Source organism: Mytilus galloprovincialis, chromosome 2, assembly GCF_965363235.1.
Source record: "Mytilus galloprovincialis chromosome 2, xbMytGall1.hap1.1, whole genome shotgun sequence".
In the NCBI taxonomy this organism is placed as follows: Eukaryota; Metazoa; Mollusca; class Bivalvia; order Mytilida; family Mytilidae; genus Mytilus; species Mytilus galloprovincialis.
Window position 1 is genome coordinate 100,971,248 of NC_134839.1, and position 21,394 is coordinate 100,992,641.

Sequence of the window (21,394 nt, forward strand, 5' to 3'; positions counted from 1 at the left end):
AAGCTTAAGGGAAAACAGCAACAGAGTAATTGCCCTTAAATGATGGTTATTGTTGGTTTTTTTTTGTCATTTTGCTCATTATCTGGAAAATCTTGATAAAAAACTTCACAAGAAAAAATTATCTCGAGGCATGATCAAAATCTATGATGTACTCCTTTAAAATGACAAATACATATATTAATTTTTGAGTTGTTTATATTAACCAAAACTAATGTAGAAAAAGAAAAATTATAAGCAGGATGACAAAATCTACAAATATATAAAAATAACCATCATTGTCAATGAAACAACTGTCCACCAGGAATTAAAAGACAAGACTGTGTCTGTTTCAAATTCTTTGACAACAAAAGTTTAATATGAAGTTTAAGGTTTTTGTCCAGCCTGCGACTAATGTCACATAAGTTTCATACTTTATTTATAGATGCCTTATACTGTGAAGTTTGCATGTCTTATATCTATTGCCCTTGCCCTAATTTTCATTATTCAGTGAAAACTTGAATAAAAAAAATTTGAAATGTTAATTTCTATCTTATGTGTTACAGGATAAATATATTTGGTATGCTTACCCTGCAAGGTCCTCATGTCTGTCAGACAGTTTTCACTTTACCTCAACCTTATTTCATTGGTCAGTGAACTAAGTAAATTTTCTTATGTTTTGGTCTGTTTTTTTCTAATATTATATGCAATAAATCACCTATATTTCATGTATTGAATTATTTTAGGATGTACATGTCAGTCTGACAGGTTTTACTTTACCTTGACCTCATTTTCAATGTTCATTGCTCAATGGTTAGGTTTTATACGCCCTTCACAATTTTGACGGGACATATTATGGTATACAAATGTTGTCTGTAATGTTGTCGTAAACATGTCGCACTGTAACTTGAGAACGACTTATCCAAATTTCATGAAACTTAATATAGTTGTTTCTTATAACGGTCAAACGATCTGTAACCTTTTTGGTGAAAATGAGATTAAAACTTTTTGAGTAACGGGACTTTGTAACTAAAAAAGGTGTGTTTTTTTTTCACATGTCTGTATGTCAGAAACTATTTATGATCATAACATAAAAATTCTCACACAAGACGATGGTCGTATGATCATGCGCTCAAGGCGCAGCTTTGGTGAATGAAATGATTGTGTAGGTATCATCTGACCTTGTCCTCATCTTCATGTTTTATTTGTTAATTTTAATTTTTTATTCTTAATACATACATACTATAAGCAATGGTTCATCAAAATTTGATGCATTCAATTATTTTAAGGTGTATGTCTGTCTGGCAGGGTCCATCTGACCTTGACCTCATTTTTAGGGTTCATTGTTTAATGTTATTTTGCTTGTTGATTAAGTTTGTTTCTTTGATACTATAAGCAATAGGTAAACTATTTTTGATGCATGAAATGATTTTGAGGTACCACATCTGTCTAGAAGGGTTCATCTGACCTTGTGCACATGGTCAATATAAAGTTTTCATGCTTTAGACTGTTTCTTGTATTGTATAAGTAATAGGTCAACTATATTCGTTGTATGGAACGATTGTACGGTTACTGTGTATTTCTTGCTTAGTTATCAGCTATTGATTTCATTTTCTTGGATCGTGTCTATGACGTCTATGTGATACTTGTAATATAAGTTATCTATGTTCATACCTGTAGATATGGATATTTTACCCCAGTACACCATGAGGCGTAGCCGAAGGGTGTACAGTGTACTGAAGGGTGTTAAAATATCCATATCTACGGATATGAACGTAGATAACGAATTTATCCCTGGTCTTAGTCTGAATTGGGCGAGTTTTATAGAAATTCGGGTACAAAGTGTAACGTGAAAACAACGTTTTTTTCATTATCTAAAAATGTTTTATTGAAATTTGGAAATTTTACATATTTTTTACAGGGTGTAGGGTACTACCATTGGTAGAACCCTACAGGTAGTCAAATATAAGACGTTTTTAATACGGAGACAGAGAAACTGGATTGAGTCAAATTTGGCTCTCAATGTTGTGAGAGTTACGTCATAGATGGTGTGACGTCAACGTGGGTCATTTGCATAGCTAGGTCAGTAGTCCCATTCCTTGAAAATGTGGCAGTCAAGTGATGCATTTAATGAAATGAGTGTAAATGATCGGCATAATAGGACAAAATTGTTAATGAATTAAATATTTAACTACAAACATCATGGATAATCTACAGAATTCAATATTTCACAAGGAGCAATCATGGAACTAAGGAAAACTTGCGTGAAATTCCCCGGGATAATGGTTAGCAACATCCGGGGATATGGGTTAGCAACACCCAGGGGCTATGGGTTTTGTAATGACATGCGTTAACCAATCAAAATCCTAGATATATACTAAGCCGAGGATAAAACTTTATATTTAGGACTATTAACATAAAATCAATGGTTATTAAAGCAGGTGAAACAATTCAGCATGTGGACTCTTGTTGTAGCAATTACAATAAATGAATAATTGTATGATTTGGATATCTACAAATGGTGGAACTACATTGGTAACCAAAACCTTTAGACCATTTCACTGTAATCTATACATAGATATAAAAAGATGTGGTATGAGTGCCAATAAAACAACTCTCTATCCAAGTCACAATTTATAAAAGTAAACCATTATAGGTCTAAGTACTGTCTTCCACATAGAGCCTTGGCTCACACCGAACAGCAAGCTATTAACGGCACCAAAATGACTACCGGTTAGTGTAAAACAATTTAAACAGGAAAAACAACAGTCTAATCTATGTAAAAAACAAGAAATGAGAAACACTTATGAACCACAGCAATAAACAAAAACCACTGAACATCAGGTGCATGATAGGATACACCTACATGGGATTCTAGGGTTTTAAGAAAATGGAAAAGAAAAAAAACACCATGTCATCACTCGGATCTATAGTTTTTATGACATTAATTAAAGACGATTAGTCTATGCTATATATTTCATAGTTTATTTCATAATATAATATATCATTTGGTTAAATAGATAAACCCATCCCAATTTATCTATATAAACAAATGAAAATATATTTTTTTTACATAATCTGTACAGTATATATTACAGAACAAACTTCTTCATAGAGTTACTAAAAAGGATGGAATGACATTTAAAAAGTGATAAAATAATTATATAAAATGGAAACTTGCAAATCCTAACAAATGTGGTTGTTTTCTTCTATATCTTATGTCTATCTTTGCATTTTTACTTTTGTAATGCTTATTTTTTGTATACATGCATATTGTCTTTTCTTCAGATTGACTTGGTTTTAAATATTGTATAACTGATGTAAAACTTTTGAAGCACTGATATCTATCAACATTTAGGAAATTTTCTTATTATCTTAACATGATGTTTAGTTTATTAAGCATTGTTAGTTTCCAATGTATATAACATTGTGTCTTTCAATTGTTTCAATGTCTCTTTCTAGTTGTTTCATTTCAGCTTCCATTCTTTCTTTCCTGTTTTTCTTTGGAGCGGTATCAGTAACAACTGACAGGCCCTGGTACTGGTCATGAATTTCCTCCCAGTTTGTTTTAAGACCTTGTAAAATTGCCTGTCGTTCGTCTCCTGATAGAGATCGCATTGCTCCTCGTCTGAAATGTTCTGCTATATATGCATCATATTCTTCCTGAGCTCTTTTCATCTCATCCTTCCTCTTTTCTAAATATTTTGGTGTTTCACCATAATCCTGCAATCAAATAAAATATGTTGTGTAAATATTTAACAGAACAATTACTTCTAAATTTCTCCAAAGATCTACATAACAAGGAATTTTAAAATATCTAGTACATGTATATAAGTGTCAACAATTTACATCACAAGAGTAAATTAAAAAATTTGTCACAGAACCTACTTGAAGAAGTTTTCTTTAATATTTAATGTCTTTTTTTAGTCAAAGTAACTTAATCATCAGTTTTAAAAGAATCAAAATTTGATTACTTAAAAAAAATGTTTACTGTTATAGATATAAAAAGGTTTAGCACACAATGTGTGAAAAAACAATGAGTTTCAGGTGATAAATGTTACCTTTCTATGAACATAAACTGGTTCCAGTCCTGATGGCTCCAGCAAGTTTTTGTGTCCTCCCCTTGTGTCAACATATACTTTTTGTGGCATTCTAGGTACAGAAGTGATGTTTTGGACAGCATTATTAGTGATGAAATTCTTTGATGTTTTGAGACCCATTAAAGGTTGCTCTTTAGTTGTAGGTACAGGTGGTCTTTTTCTTTCCTCGTCTGGATATTTAAAAGTTCTCCCTGTAAACAAAATGGGAAACACATAAGACAAAGTAATATAAATGGACAGAATTTTTTTGTAGAACAGTTTTTCATACATGTACATTTGAAATACAATAAGAACTTCAACTGAATCTGATTATATAAAGAATCTATACTATTAAACGAGAAGACCTCATTTTTGGTGTCGCTTCTCTTCTTTCCACAATAAATTAATCAACACGCCTCTGTGTCCTATAGGTACAGTGCATAGTCGCATTTGTCATCCATTCATATGATTATTCAGATTGAGTTATTTTAGGAGAAAAACGAGAAAAAGGGCATCCGGGTATTGTCCCGTCATTGTACGAAATTTTAAGTCAGATTAGACTTCCGGTTTGCGTTTTTCTGTATTATTTGAACATACATATACTACGAATAAAGTGTATTTTCAGGATTTTATCTGCTATCATTTTCAAGTTTACTATCCACGGCAGTCACAGAGTTTATTAAATAGAGAGGGTCTGTATACTATATCAATGATCACCATGGATCGATTAGTAAACTTAGAATTGAAAGTAAATACGCGTTATTTATATAGTAATGAATGTTCATAATATACAGATAAGCGATAAAATTTTTCATGTGAACTTTTGATACAAAAAAAAAGAAGATGTGGTATGATTGCCATGTTGAGACAACTCTCCACAAGAGACCAAAATGACACAGAAATTAACAATTATAGGTTACCGTACGGCCTTCAACAAAGAGCAAAGCCCATACCGCATACTCAGCTTCAAAAGGCCCCGAAATGACAATGTAAAACAATGCAAACGAGAAAACTAGCGGCCTTATTTATGTACAAAAAATCGAACGAAAAACAAATATGTAACACATAAACAAACGACAACCACTGAATTACAGGCTCCTTACTTAAATAAATGTTCATAACATACTAAATGTATGTTCATATTGAAATTGATAGAAAACCAAAAATTGGGAACTTTGGAAATAAAGGTGGAGGGTAAAAAAACATTTTCCTGTCCCCAATAACCTATGACTTATGATACTTTTGCTGAAATTCTCCAGTCATTCTGTATTTAACAAAATTCTTCCAACAACACTTTACATACTGATACTTTATTTTAAACTACGCTCTGAATGCCCGCGATTTCGCGGGTGTGTTCTAGTTGAATATTTATACAAAAACTTTATGAAATAGATCAGATCTATAAATATACTGATTAACTCAAAAATTGAAGTTTTTGTGGGTTTTTATTTCTTTAAAAAAAAAATTTGGACATTAAAACAAGACTTATTACCATTTACATTGAAATGGAAATGTTCACATAAATTTCAATAACATTTTATTTATAAATAAAATTCTTCTGAGGTATTTTCCAAGGTTTACAAATTTAACTACTACATGTATCTACTTGGTCCTATTTTAAGAAGTGGTATTTAATATATAGCTGTCATCCCTAATTTGTTTGCAATTGACATCATATTTGTCAAGGTATTGAGTGAGCTTGATTTGAGACCTTGTACATGTAGAAAGTTTGTCTTTCATTATGATGGACATTAAAATGAAACACACCTTCAAAATTTTATAATTTTTTTGGGGAAGTAATTAACATTTATTTATGCTTTCATGTCAGTTTTTTGTCCCATGTTCCACAACTGATATAAAATGTTATAACCAAATGGTTACCCGACTAAAGAAATTATGACTTACTGTCTGGAAGGACAGGTTCTTTTTCATGTTTCTTCATAAAACTTTCTGGTTGTCTAACAGGAACTTTGGCTTGGCCCATTGTCTTGTGATCATCTTTAAGTTTGACATAATCACCCTTTGCATCATCTCTGAACTTTGAAACATGTCTTAAAAAATAATAATACAAGAATTATTAAAATATTTGTATACATCCATAAATTAGAAATGATATTTTTTTCAATTATTATAAAAAGTGAAAGATTTTCCTTTTTTTGTTATTCATGTTATTGCTGCATATATATATATATACATATCTTTCATATTTCTTAATTTTTTCAAAAGACTCATGCATGCAGTTGTTTGGTTTAAAGTCATATGAAACTTCAGATTTGGCTTAGTAAATTTACTATTACTTTTTAAAGTAAACTTTCTTGTAACAGAAAATCATTTGCATTATCAAATAATGACCTATAGTTGTTAATTTCTCTTGCAGAGAGTTGTCTGATTGGCAATTGTACATTTTACCTCATCTTCCTCTTTTAAAATTAATATCCTATCTGTTTATTATTCATGGTTTTGTACACAAATCAGACTTAGTTTTCATGTTTGATTTACATTTGCCATTTTGTGGCCATTTTAGCTGACAAAGTAAGGGTTTTGATCAATGTTGATGGACGAACAGTCATGACCTGTAGTTGTTAATGAAGGCAGAACAGTTTCTGTTTTTTTTTATCCTTAATACTTTGACTGGGACTCTTTTAAGAGTTAGGGGTAAACTAGTCAACAAGGTATTTTTCATTTATCTTGGTTAAAAAATGTCATGAAACAGTCTTGTCTTCTTCTTCTTCTTTAGGTACAGAAAGGTTCAAAGCCATCAACATTTTGAAGATTACTTTCGGGTGAATTGGGATGATGACATTACAATGTATAATATTGTCATTCTTTTTAAATTAAGGATCCTGATGAATTATATGCTATAAGTATTAAAGTATTCAAAAAATATAAGATGTTTGGAATTAATCTTTTACAATGTAGCTTGATTAGTTATCTGTTTTTGTCTTTTTAGAGTTTTAAAGCAATTTGAATGAGAGACAATTATATCCCAGCACTTTCTTCAGACAAGCTTAATAACGGGATACTGTTAAAGCAGGGCGCTGCCAAGTCTCACACAGTTAGCGTGAAACTCACACATGGTTATGTTTTTTTGGCGGCATTTTCCTTTGATCTATTGTTTTTTCTTTTTGATCTTTTCAATTTTGGCCAAATCTCACGCATTTGCTTCATGAAAAGTTGGCTTATGTTCTTGTGGCATCTTTTCTCAAGTCAAGTGTGAATTTCAAATATAAATATAAGATGCAGGGATCTCCATGGATGAAAATTGAACGATGGAGGAACTTTCACCATTACAAACCGTGTCTAAGCTGTACAGTGTAGCGCGATCGGAAGTATTTTATCCCTCCATACAAGGAATGGTGAACATGCTAATTCATTGCTTATTTAAATTATATTTATTTGAATTTTCATTATAGAATTAGAAGTATCAATATTTTCATTTATTGCCGTTTTTAACCATTCAAATGCCAAGTCTTCATGGACCCCCCTTAGTCGAGAATGACCAAAAGCTGTCATGAAGGTCCCTATGTAGATTTCTTGTATTTTTGGTTATTGTTATGGGGGTTAAAAATCATATGATGTGGAGCTTATTTTTCATGGACACTGTCAAATTCAGAACCCATTACCGGTATGACTGATTTGCAGCAACAACAAAACGATTAGTACGGGTTATGTAAAAGGTTAAAGAGATTTGTAAAGCAAACGTTGACAAATGAAAAGGTTTTTAATGACTTTATCTGGCAAATTGATGCTGTGTAATAAACATGCATCTTTCGAGTCTGAATAGAAACCGGAAACGCGGATGTATCAATTTGATTGTAATATACGAAATGAATTCGGAATTACGATACGATATTTCTTTACAGGAAATATTTAAGTTTTTACTTTTAAACTTTTAAAGTAATTCTAAATTATCGTTACAGCAGTACTCGAGTTATTTGCGATGAAATAATATTTACTGTTTTGCGTCTTATTTTGTACTTCTTGAAAAGGGGGGATGCTGATTGCGTAAGTCAAAATAAAGCACGTGTTCGACTTGTTAAACTGTTTTCTTTGTAACTGGATTATTAATTTATTTATTTAATCTAAATTATCATAATCATTTGCTGAAACTTAGTTGATTAATTCGACTAATGGATCGTCTATCCTCAGATAGTATTCTCTTGTCTGGTTTGTTGATCTACCTGTACAAGCTCAGGTACTTGGAAGTGATTAGCGATTTTAATCCGGATATCCCTCAGGCGTTAGAACTGTATTGGATTATAACATAAAAAGCCTAAGGGTTATGCAATTACATGCATTTGATTATAATTGATAAAAAAAAATGGCGTCGGGCTACAAAAAACGATGAAGTTTTGAACGATGCCGGAATACAATTTAACGATGGCGCGAGTCATTTGACGATGGCGCAAGACATTTGAACGATGGCGGGGCGCCATCGTTAAACAGGCCATGGAGAACCCTGAGATGTGGTATGATTGTCAATGAGAAAACTCTCCACCAGAGACTAAATGACATACAAGTTTACAAATATAAGTTACTGTTTAACCATCAACAATGAGCAAAATCAATACTGCACAGTATGCTGTAAAAACTAAAAGGGGTCCAGTTTATGATAAAATATAATTTATAAAGAAACAATTTTTTAAAATGCAAAAGACCAAGCAAAATATCCTATGTTGATAGACATGTGTTTATAAATTTTATACTAACGTTCTTCAGTTCTAATATTTCTTTCTATTTCTAATTTATTTGCAAGACAATCTTAATTATTTGATCATTACCTTGGTGCTTTCTCTCTTTTTATCTCTGCTTCAGGGATCAACCCATAAATTGTTGGTTCATCGTCTCTTGTATACATCTTTATATCTCTGATGTTGTCCTATGCACTGTACAAACAATAAGAAAATTTCAGATAAATAAACTGAGGCCGTTTCCAGGAAGTACGTCATCAAAGGCCGATAACTCCAATTATAATATTATGTCCCCTGAAAATTATTTCCCGCCAATACTTCAAACGTAAACATTGACCAGATTAGACTGTATTTTAACATGAGTAAATCAAAAGAAGCACAAGGTTGTTAATAACAAAATAACAATAATATGTTCATTTATTTATGTAGGAACAAACTTTACCTGTAAACCCGGTTTTTAAAATGACAACACAAAAAAGAAATGCACGAAACAATGTCAATGAAACGAAAATAAATATTTATTATTTTATGACTAACCAAAACATGCGAAAGATTTATTTAAATGAAACCAAGTACAAATCCTTGACAAAAAAATGTTTTCAGCCTGTCAATTTATTATGAAACTTTCAAAAAAGTATGTAGCAATACACATTCTCGATTACAAAATTATTGAACACAAAACCAACAATATGGGTGCAAATGTGTTTTTGGACAACATACACCCAATTCATAGCAATTTGATACCTGTCACTGGCTATATATCACATTCATAATTTATGATTACCTACATTATATGTTTCTGCCTCTAACTTCTGAGATTAACCCTTGCAAGCCATGCTGAAATAATAGGCTGGGGAGGGGGGACCATTTGATAATTTTGAAAAAGGGGTTGGGGTGGAAATGAATATATGGCCTAGCAAGCTTTAATAGGGGATGACTATTTAATAATAAAGACAAAATGGACTAATTTGAAAGTATCCCCGTACCACCTATAACTTGGAGGTTAAATGAAAAGTCAAAAATAAATCTGTTTTATATTTTACATGTAAATATTTATTTTGTTGGCCAATTAAGTGTCTTGAGTTTACCTTTCAGGTTGGTGCTTTTTAAATTTATCTTTTTGATAATCTTGTTTTTTTTAACACATACATGACATGACATATGTCATTATGTAAAAAGGTTAATTAAACATTACATTTTGATATTTTACTTCAAACACATGATACAACCATCAAAGTCTTGACACATAATTCTGTCAATATTAATTAAATTAACCTTTTATTGTCAACGAATTGGAGATGAGCCTAATTTATCTAATGCATTATGAATCATATTGACAAGTGGTAACAGCTATATACATGTATGTAAAAATAATCAAAAACACACAAAAAAACAGACTAATACAAAAAATCAAAGAAGATGTTATTAATAAGTACTCTAGTCACCAAAATGGACTTTGCCCAAGTTATTTAAACACATGCAGATTTATAAAATAAGCAGCGTACCCAACTGATCCAAGTGGTTTAAGAATTATATTTGTATTCTCCTGTTTGGATTCCTATGATAATCCCAAATGAAATAAATTTCCTTTGCAAAAGAAAAATACTTTATATAATCAAAAAGAAACTACAAAATTTTATACATTGTACAAATGTTGTACATGTACATCTAGAGTTTAAAAAAAAATGTATTGCATGTATTGAAAGGATTTAAAACTAGAAATGTTAAAAACAATATGTTTTAAACTGCAAATGTATGTTATTTTTCAGGGAGTATCCTAATTCATGATCTGTTACATCAATCTAGAACAAAAGAGTCTTGTTCTAGAGTAAATGATATTTAATCCCTTGCCTGGCATGTTTGTACATGTCATATTTAACTTGCTTTATTTATGATTAATTAATGTATTTTTATAAAGGACTTACAAATTGAATTACATATCAAATGAGATTTTTACAAAGATGAATAATTGTAATTGAAGGAGTATTAATTAATTGTAGAATACATTTATGTCACTACTTAAACTGAAATGAATTTTTGTTCATTTGATGTCACCAGTCTTCCCAGTGTTAATGGTGTAATTTATGAACTATAGAATTGTACATGACGGCACAATTTTATTGTATGGTATTATTAGACTAAAAGAAAGAAAAAAACATTTGAAGAAAGAAAATGTTTGATTTTCAAAACATTCAGAAATATGTATAATTCTCTATAAAAAAAGGATTTGTGGTATGGTTGTCAATGAGACAAGCTTAGATCCATCATAGTCAAATGAATGAATAAGGTGGATGTAAGCAATTTATTACAGGCAATCCTACAGCCATCCACGATGAGAAAAACCCATACAGTATGATTGGTTATAAAAGGCACAAATGTGTAAAATATGAAACAATTCTGTTGAGAAAATTACTGGCCTAATTTATAACAAAAGATTTTATGAAAAACGAATATGACAGAAATGAACCAACAACAAACAACCACTGAACTACAGGCTCAGGTATCTATACCGTTAATGCCCCTTTAATACCAAATAAAAATATATGTGTGGTAAAAGTTACCGTTCAGATTCTAGACTAAACCCCAACCCTTAAAATATTTTTTTGCATTTAAAAAAATAATTACTGTCATTCTGAGGTAGAGTTGTCCATGTGATGATAAAGTTACTTGTTAAAAGAATAGATGAGAATTAATAGTACTGTCATGTATAGAATGATGGTTGTGTGTTCTTGACATTTTGGTTATTTTTTGTTTAAGTGATATCATTCCAGTGACACGGTATCCATTTAAGAAACTACGGGCTTCAGAATGCTGGTATTGCTCATGTTATTATGCCTTGTTGCCTTTCACATTTGTATTTCTTTTTTCTCTGGTGGCAGACTGTTTGGTATTTAACCATAATTCTTTATCAGCACTACCAATAGTATTGACCAACACATGAATTGTTATGTATGAATTTCTCTTATTTCATGATCATTTATAGTACCCAGTACCTCATCTGAATGTATTCAACTTTTGTACTAAAAGATACAATTAGCAGAAATCCTTCAGACTATCTGGTTTTTTTTTAATTTTGTTTTTTTTTATAATTATAAAACTGAAATTTTCACTGTATGTGTAAAGCAAAATTATATCCGGGTGAAATTTGATCCGAAGGAAAAAATGTCACAGTAGTTATTGTTATTTTTTTTTATCCGGAGGGAAATATTTCCCTGGAATATTTTTTCCTTTGCTGTGAAATTCTATCTGGGTAGTTAACTTATTGAATAGTTATTAGAAAAAACTTATCCTTTAAAAATGCTATGAAATAATAATAGTGTATTTGAAATAAAGCGAAATTTTTAAAAGAAAAATGTATTATAATGGGAAATAATTTCACAAATTATCCTTGAAAAAATTTCCTGAAATATTCAAGTCAATATCATCCTTTTAAAAAGAAAATTTTAATGAAACAGGGAAGAAAACCAGACGTAATTTCAAAGATCGTAATTGTGAAAATAATATCATGATTAAATAAGGTTAGTGAAATACACGTAAAAGTGAGTTGTTTTCAGATCTCAGTACAAATATAAATTTAAAAGTAAGGTAGAAATATAGTTGCATTACTACTGTTAACAGTAATTATAGAAGAATTTGATTATGATGATATTTTTAACTATATAAATAGTTTCGTCTAGGGACAGAGATGTAGTTGTTGATTATATGGAAATCAGATAAATCATAGCATAACATTATATTGGAACAAAAGCATGTTTAACAGCTGGATAGTTTTTACCTGTGAAATGTTATCTGTCTTATTAAATCAAGTTGTAAGTCATCTTTTTATATAAATGAATATATAAAAAATAAGATTTAAGGAAAAATTTCACTATAAAATAGATTCAGAAATATTTTTATTAATATCTTATAAATTGCTCATAATTACCTCCCTTTGATAAATTATGCAAATTTGGTCTACCTTTGTGAAACATTTTATAATTATAGTCCGGTATATATTGATTGTGAGTAACTTACATAGTAGTTAATGGGACCCTATTTCATACGGTTCTGTGAAAGATAGTACGGCAAATATATACCGGTACATACTATCCGCATAACACAGATAGATATTCACTCCTCTGGAAAAAATCAACCTGTGAAATACCATGCCTGGAAAAAAATTACCAGGACAAATTATCCTCAGGATAAAATATCACAGAGGAAGAAATAAACCGTTACATATACATGTATCCTCAAAACAATTATCAGTACAAGTGACCTAAACTTCAACATGTTGAACGCTGCCACTATAAAGTAGAAGTAGAAGTGAACTAATTTGAATACAGTCTAATGTAATGACAATAACTATGTTTTGTATTTACAGCTTCCAAGGCAGTGTTTGATTACTTGAATAAACAGAACAGACCTTACAGTGCCATTGATATTTGTAATAATTTACATAAAGAACATGGTAAAACAGTAAGTTCAATACAGTTTGTGGGTAACTGGGCTTGTAAGACTAATAGCTGGAAGCAATTAATATCATATGATACAGTAGATTACTCTGTATATATATCTGAGTTTGGTTTTTTTTAGTCTCTGCGAAATAAGAAGTAAAGACTGTCAAATTTTATGTTATATTAAATCATGTATATAGATATAGGAAGATGTGGTGTGAGTGCCAATGAGACAACTCTCCATCCAAATAACAATATATAAAAGTAAGCCATTATAAGTCAATGTACGGCCTTCAACACGGAGCCTTGGCTCACACCAAACAAAAAGCTATAAAGGGCCCCAAAATTACTAGTGAAAAACCATTCAAACTGGAAAACCAACGTTCTAATCTATAAAAAAAAACCGAGAAACGAGAAACACGTATAAATTACATTAACAAATGACAACTACTGTACATCAGATTCCTGACTTAGGACAGGTGCAAATATTTGCAGCGGGATTAAACATTTTAATGGTACCAAACCTTCTCCCTTTTTCTGAAACAATAGCATAACATCACAACATAGAAAACCACACAATAAAATATCAATTGGAAGGCTTAACTCAATCAAAAACCGTAAATTAACACACTAGCACAAAGTGGGAGCTGGCTATATTAATGCATTTAATTTATCCCTCTATTTGTCAACTACTCTTTTCAGTCAGATTTTTCTATATAATCTGATCTGTCAGAAATCTAATGTCCTGTTTGCCCATACTTTTGATTTTTTTCTGTGTTTTTGAAGTTTTAATTTTTTCATCATATACATATCAAATACATTTATTCATTACTGAATAATTTAATTTTGGATGTAACACGTCTTCTAATTGGCTGACGTCATTTTGTTTATCAGCTCAGTCATAATTTTGTTATGTGATCGTGACGTCATCAACGTTTTTCATGATTTACTCCAGTTTAAAATGGAATTAAGAATTAAATTATAAGAAATGACTGTAATATTTGTTCTGCCTATTCGGAATAGGCTACATGGGTTATTCAGTGTGCACCACATTTTTATGTTATTTCTTCACAGACTGAAAAAATATTACAGTCATTTCTTAAATATAATGATCGACCCCATATTTGATAATCAGCTCAACTGAGTTGTAACATGTTAGAGATTTTTGTATCTGTCAGACAGCTACTACTTGTTTTTGAGTTGGGGTTTGCTTAGCATGATAATATATGCATTCTTCTCATTGTCTTATATTTTAAAACATTTTACCTAGTAGACAAGCATTTTCACTCCTTTTTCAGGCCATAGTTAAAGCGTGTGAAGTTCTGACAGAAGATGGTAAAATTAAGGAAAAAATCAATGGAAAACAGAAATGTTATTTTGCAGACCAGGTGAGGTTATCAAAGCTTTATTGGTGTGTTGACTTTGTCAAAAACTGTCTGAAAAAAATCAGTTAACATGTATACACAAAGATTGGATAATGAAAGTTTTAACTTATTAGATGATAAAAAAAATATAACCAAATCATGCTGTATCAGCATGAAGCACAAAAACATTTAACAAAAAAACAAAAGACAGAAAGTGCAGATCTAAGAATATTCAGTCACTGATAGAAAAAGGTCAGTGTATGACCTTTGACAATGATCAAAACTATAAAACAGTCCCAACATAATAAATGTGAAACAATTCAAAGGAGAAAACCATGTACAATTAACAAATAACACATGTTTTCACTTTCTGAAAAATCAAGCAGTACACTTCCAACAGACCTAAAGATGTCATTAACAATCAAAGAAAAGTATGACCTTTATATGCAATGCCATAAACAAGATTTCAAAATTGTTTATATGGGTTGCAAAAGTTGTATTGGTTATAGAATTGTAAAACAATCATTCATATTTTTCTGTGCAGATAAGGTTAAGACATTAAAAATATTACCTTTCACTTAAGAGGAGTTAAATAATTTTATGGTTGACATTTTAATATTTTGATTTTGTGATCTTTGTGACATAGTCACAGTTTCCAGATGTGGATGACAATGAGATAAAAGAAATGGATTTTGAAATTGTCAAATTATCTGAACTTGTACAGAGTAAACAAGAAGAAAATAAGAAACTTGAGACAGGTAAGAACAATTGATTTATTCTTAAAGATTTAAAGCTATGAATCAATTTTATCAAAAAAGCACAATTAAAAGAAGTGTTAAAACAATTTTGATGCTCACATGTAACAGAAAACATCAGTAAACTAACATTTCATACATGAAGCAACCCAGTTATAATTTGTTATTTGTAAAATGTAAAATTTTATTTTTAAAAATTCCAATAATCAGATTAATCTGAAATGCAGTACCAATTTGTTGTGAAACAGGGACTTTTAAAATATTCAAAATAAAATATTATAGGGTGGGGATAATGAGCTTGATCACTAATAGTTTTTTCATTTTGTTACCATTTAAAGATAACATGGATAAGTTGCTAGAGTAAGCAATACATTGTACAATCAATACACTTTTGAATATATGATAAAATGTTCATCTACTTGACAGAGCTAAGAAGTTTGAATAGTTCTATATCTACAGAAGATGCAGAGAAAGAAGTGAATTCCCTTAATGAAGATGTAAGATATTTGTACTTAAGTAGATCAATATTAGTTATGTTTTAAGCTTGCAAAGAAAACATTTGAAATATAAAAAAAGATGAAAGTTTGAAAACTGCATGCAGACAAAAGTCGGTCCATAAGGGAAAACAGTGTAGAACACCATATGAGTGGTGTTGGGTGTTGGCTAAGTTTGACATGGGATGGTGGCTTTGATGCAAAGATAAAACAGTTTTCTAGATTTGTTATAGAACCCAACCCTTTATTTCATGAAGTTAATAACCAAATATCAATCTTCCGGAATTAAAAGCAGACATACTCAATTTTCTTTTTCTTCAAACACTTCTCATATTTTTATTGAAATGAATTCATGTTATATTATAAGAGATTTTGTAAGTTTCCCAGTTAAAATTTCTCTTCTTTATTGGCTTTAAAGTTACTTTTGCCTTGAAATGGAATGTGTTGTATGAAAGGTCAGTTTCAAAATATCATAAGAATAAGGCATTTATTAGAAATCAGATAGTCACATCAGAGTTAAGGCCATGTAAGATAAGTTTTGTTTTTCTCAGAAAATGACCTAAAAAGTGGTGAGGGTGGAATGAAATTTATTTTATGTATTTATTATTTTGTTAATATTCACAGTATTTTTTATATGCAATGTTAGTATTTATATCAAAGGACGATACAGTTTCACAGAGGCAGATTTAGGGGGCCCAGGGGACTGGAACCTCCCCTTTTCTGGGAAAAATTTGGTTGATTATATAGTGATTCACTGAAGCATGACCAGAGCCGCCCCCTCTTAAGCAGTCAGTGGGCCCTACTTATGAAAATTCCTGGATCCCCTACTGTTTCAATCCGCTTTTAAAAATAAATGACAAATATAGAAATTGTGTCGTTGTATTTATTGCAGTGTAGAAAGTGTAAAGAAAAGTTATCTAGCCTCAAAGGAGGAGCTGTACAGATATCTCCTGCAGAAAAAGACAGGGTAATACATAATAAGATTATTCAACTCATCAGAATTATTAAAAAACAAATTGGCACCAACCACCATAAAGAGTGCAAATACAGACCGGGTAATACATAAAAAGATTATTCAAATCATCAGAATTATTAAAAAAAACAAATTGGCACCAACCACCATAAAGAGTGCAAATATAGACAGGGTAATACATAATAAGATTATTCAAATCATCAGAATTATTAAAAAACAAATTGGCACCAACCACCATAAAGAGTGCAAATACAGACAGGGTAATACATAATAAGATTATTCAAATCATCAGAATTATTAAAAAACAAATTGGCACCAACCATCATAAAGAGTGCAAATATAGACAGGGTAATACATAATAAGATTATTCAAATCATCAGAATTATTAAAAAACAAATTGGCACCAACCACCATAAAGAGTGCAAACACAGACAGGGTAATACATAATAAGATTATTCAAATCATCAGAATTATTAAAAAACAAATTGGCACCAACCACCATAAAGAGTGCAAATACAGACAGGGTAATACATAAAAAGATTATTCAAATCATCAGAATTATTCAAAAACAAATTGGCACCAACCACCATAAAGAGTGCAAATACAGACAGGGTAATACATAATAAGATTATTCAAATCATCAGAATTATTAAAAAACAAATTGGCACCAACCACCATAAAGAGTGCAAATATAGACAGGGTAATACATAATAAGATTATTCAAATCATCAGAATTATTAAAAAACAAATTGGCACCAACCACCATAAAGAGTGCAAATACAATGAAACCAACAGGATTCATTGCTGAACTTGACACTAAATATTGTCATGTTATAAACTCATAGTATGAAGTTTGGTCGAGTTCATATGACCTTGACCTTATTTTCTTGGTTTGTTGATTCATTGGTCATTTTAAGCTTTCATCATGTATCCTCCAAAATAAACCAATAATAAAGACAACAACACATTACATATATTATACAAAAGTTTAACAAGCAATGCCAATAAAACAGCACCATAGAACTTTTAATTTCTGATGTATATATTGAATGAAAAAAATCTTTTTACATTGTAGATATATAAAATGAGAGAGAAGTTTGTTAAAGAATGGAGGAAGAGGAAAAGAATGGTAAAATAACTTTATTTGTGCCAAAAAATTACAGTAAAATATTGTTCCTATTGTAAATCTTTTTACAGAGTAAATTTTTGTCATTTGATCACATACATTTGCAATCACCCATTAACCTGTACAAAATTTTTCTTTCATGATAATATGCAAACAATCCTTTACCTTAGCACTGATCCACTGACTAGAATGATCCAATTGCGATTATAGAATTTGGAATATTTGAAATTGTTTTTGTTAACCTTGGCATATTCTCTATTGTTCACTGCCTTGTCTTTAAGATGGGGAAACAATTTCTGAGCAATTTATAAACATAAACAAATTAGAGTATGTAGTTTCTTCATCCTAGTCCTGACCCAACCCCTTATAAAATGAATATGACTTTTAATAAATTTAGTGTACTTGAACACTTTAACTTTGTTACTTGGAATTTTGAAAACAATATAACTTTTAATGATTTAGCTTACTTGAACACTTTTACTTTGTAACTTGGAATATGGACAACATTGTTTTCAATCTTGACTTTCTTTAACAGACAAATGATGTATTAGGTGCAATCCTGGAAGGATATCCCAAAACAAAGAAACAGTTATATGTAAGTATTAAAAACCTGAAAGGGGGGGGGGGGGGGGGGGGGCAATAGATACAAACAACAACCTGCAAAAAATTGCAAAGAAAACAACAGATTGACCTATGCATATCCTACCAAAAACTAGGGGTCAACTCATGTGCTTAGGAAGTGTACAACATTTTTACTCCACTAGTGGCACCTCCTTTGATGATTTCATGAACCAATAGGAAATAATAGTGGCTAAGACAAGTGGAATATATTTGTGTTTATGTTCAATAACTGTCAACCAATCATGTGTGTGTCTCTAAAACTTTAGAAGAGATCACTGAAAAATTCATCGGCATGATTCCTTTGATTAATTATTTCCCATGAATTCTGCAACCTTCTACTAAAAATCATGATAGGAATATTGTATCAACTTGGTCATACATATACCACTTGTTGCTACAAAATTGAATTGAAGAGTTGTATTTACTTGTATTTTTACAACTGTTTTATAGTAACTAGTCCTCATGTCATTTTTATGACAGGAAAAGTTCGTCTGTGATAGGGAAAACATCAACTAAAAAAGTCTTAATCTTGATTTTTTTTGTGAATTATGTCAATTCTACATTTGATGTCTGTTTACCAGCCTGTAACCCGAATTCATGACTAAAAAATATGACTTTTTTGAAAGCGATGTTATAGATCTTGCATGCTGCAGTAAAAAATATATATTACAATTGTGACAACCCTTAAAAGTTGAAATTTTATAACTTTTATGTATATATTAGCATATGGTAGAATCCTAAAATTAAGATATATGTTATGCTTAATTTTTAAAACTTTTTTAGGAGGATGTTGGAATAGAAACGGATGAAGATTTACATGTGACAGTGCCAGAAATTTGATATTATTTTAACTTCTTTTATTGTTAAATTATTAAAAAAGATTCCTTGACAGAATTGAGTGCAAAGGAGCGGGTATTACAAGACCTCTATATGGCCCTAAATATTTAGTACCATTATTTCAGAAGGATGCATGAACTTGTGAGAAAATGAAATGTAAAAAATTGAAAAGATTTTTTTTATAAAACATGAACATTTACATCATAAACCTAGGCCAAATAGAGATTTTGATGCAGATTGACAAAATCTGACTTCAAACCACAAATAAGCAAAGAAAAGAGTTTGGAGTAGAGTTTAATTGATTGATTGTTGGGTTTAACAACACTTTAAGCACTCTTGTCTTTTTCATTGCTACCAATTTTATTTGTTTTTAGCTCACGTGGCCCGAAGGGCCAAAGTGAGCTTATGCCAACACTTGGCGTCCGTCGTCGTCTGTCGTCATAAACTATTTCAAGAATCTTCTCCTCTGAAACTACTAGGCCAAATACTTCCAAACTTTAACTGAATGTTCCTTAGGATATCTAGTTTATAAATTGTATCCGAAGTTTTGATCTATCAACAAACATGGTCGCCATTGCTAAAAATAGAACATAGGGGTCAAATGCAGTTTTTGGCTTATATCTCAAAAACGAAAGCATTTAGAGCAAATCTGACAGGGTAAAAATGTTCATTAGGTCAAGATCTATCAGCCCTGAAATTTTCAGATGAATCAAACAACCCAATGTTGGGTTGCTGCCACTTAATTGGTAATTTTAAGGAAATTTTGCAGTTTTTGGTCATTACCTTGAATATTATTATAGATAAAGATAAACTGTAAACAGCAAAAATGATCAGCAAAGTAAGATCTACAAATAAGTTAATATGACCAAAATTGTCAATTGACCCCTTAAGGGGTTATTGTCCTTTAATGACAATTTTTCACAATTTGTTCATCATATTTGCTAACTTTAAAAAATCTTCTCCTCTTAAACTACTCAACCAAATTCAACCAAACTTCAATTGAATGATCAGTAGGGTGTATAAAATAAAGTTTGTGTTTTATTTTCTATTTCATCAAAAAACATGGCCGTCATGGCTAAAAATAGAACACAGGGTAAAATGCAGTTTTTGGCTTATATCTCAAAAACTCCAGCATTTAGAGCAAATAAGACAAGATGTTAAAGTATTTATTAGGTCAAGGTCTACCTGTCCTGAAATTTTCAGCCGAATTTGGTAACTGGTTTTTCAGGTATAATGCCCCTGAATTGATGATTTTAAAGAAATTTTGCAGTGTTTGGTTATTATCTTGAATATTATTATAGATACAGATAAACTGTTAATAGCAATTGTATTGTGAATCATCAGATTGACCTAGACTGTATCTTGATCAAGTGTAGGGCGAACTCATGCCCATTTCTTTCCAGAGGTTCCTAAGAGGCTTTAAAAGGTATTTCCAGGATAGTACATGGCCTTTGTTACTCTGTTTAATTTACAACAAACATTAATTTATTAATTTAGTTAATTAATAAGGCATTGTTTACCAGGTGAGCGATTCAGGCTCTTGAGAGCCTCTTGTTATTTAATCGATGATGTTTCAAACTGCCTGCCTTATTGGACCCTGTCAATGTTTTGATTATTATATATTGTGGTGAAGGCCATTAAATTATAACTTAAAAATTAAGGTTTAAGACTGCTTCAAGGTTACTCCTTTCATAGATTTAAAAACAACTATTGCAAATAAATAGGAAAACAAGCAGGTGTTTTCGTCTCGCCTTGACAGAGTCAAATAGCAAATAGGTATGCTGTTTTCGGCGACAGCAGTTTGTCCTTTACAATGTATTAGTTATTTATTAGGACTAGTTTATGGTGAACCACAAGTGGTAGGTCAATCATATTTGCTATGCAGCTGTATTAGCATTGGCACATCTGATTTCAATGGAAATTATTTTACCCTGTCCCCTCACTCACGGTCTATTGACTTTAAAACTTTTGCTTATTTTAGTTTTACATGTAATAGTTTCTGATTTGGTTAGGTTATGGTGAACAACTAGTGGTAGGTCCAT

The 21,394-nt window shown here is 30.9% G+C and overlaps 2 protein-coding genes across 2 annotated transcripts; one reads left to right on the forward strand and one right to left on the reverse strand.

Annotated features, from left to right (window-relative positions):
* Positions 1-2,945: 2,945 nt before the first annotated feature.
* On the reverse strand, positions 2,946-8,998 carry LOC143065145 (enkurin-like). The gene is made up of 4 exons (XM_076238523.1): positions 8,837-8,998; positions 5,961-6,106; positions 4,038-4,267; positions 2,946-3,699 (listed from the first exon to the last, which is right to left on the reverse strand). Exons 1-4 carry the CDS (start codon positions 8,911-8,913, stop codon positions 3,382-3,384), a joined length of 771 nt encoding a protein of 256 aa, XP_076094638.1. The 5' UTR covers positions 8,914-8,998; the 3' UTR covers positions 2,946-3,381.
* Positions 8,999-9,012: 14 nt separating this feature from the next.
* LOC143065146 (homologous-pairing protein 2 homolog) lies at positions 9,013-21,008 on the forward strand. The gene is made up of 9 exons (XM_076238524.1): positions 9,013-9,129; positions 13,110-13,204; positions 14,481-14,570; positions 15,193-15,304; positions 15,728-15,798; positions 16,688-16,762; positions 17,844-17,897; positions 18,430-18,489; positions 19,299-21,008. Exons 1-9 carry the CDS (start codon positions 9,105-9,107, stop codon positions 19,353-19,355), a joined length of 639 nt encoding a protein of 212 aa, XP_076094639.1. The 5' UTR covers positions 9,013-9,104; the 3' UTR covers positions 19,356-21,008.
* Positions 21,009-21,394: the final 386 nt, after the last annotated feature.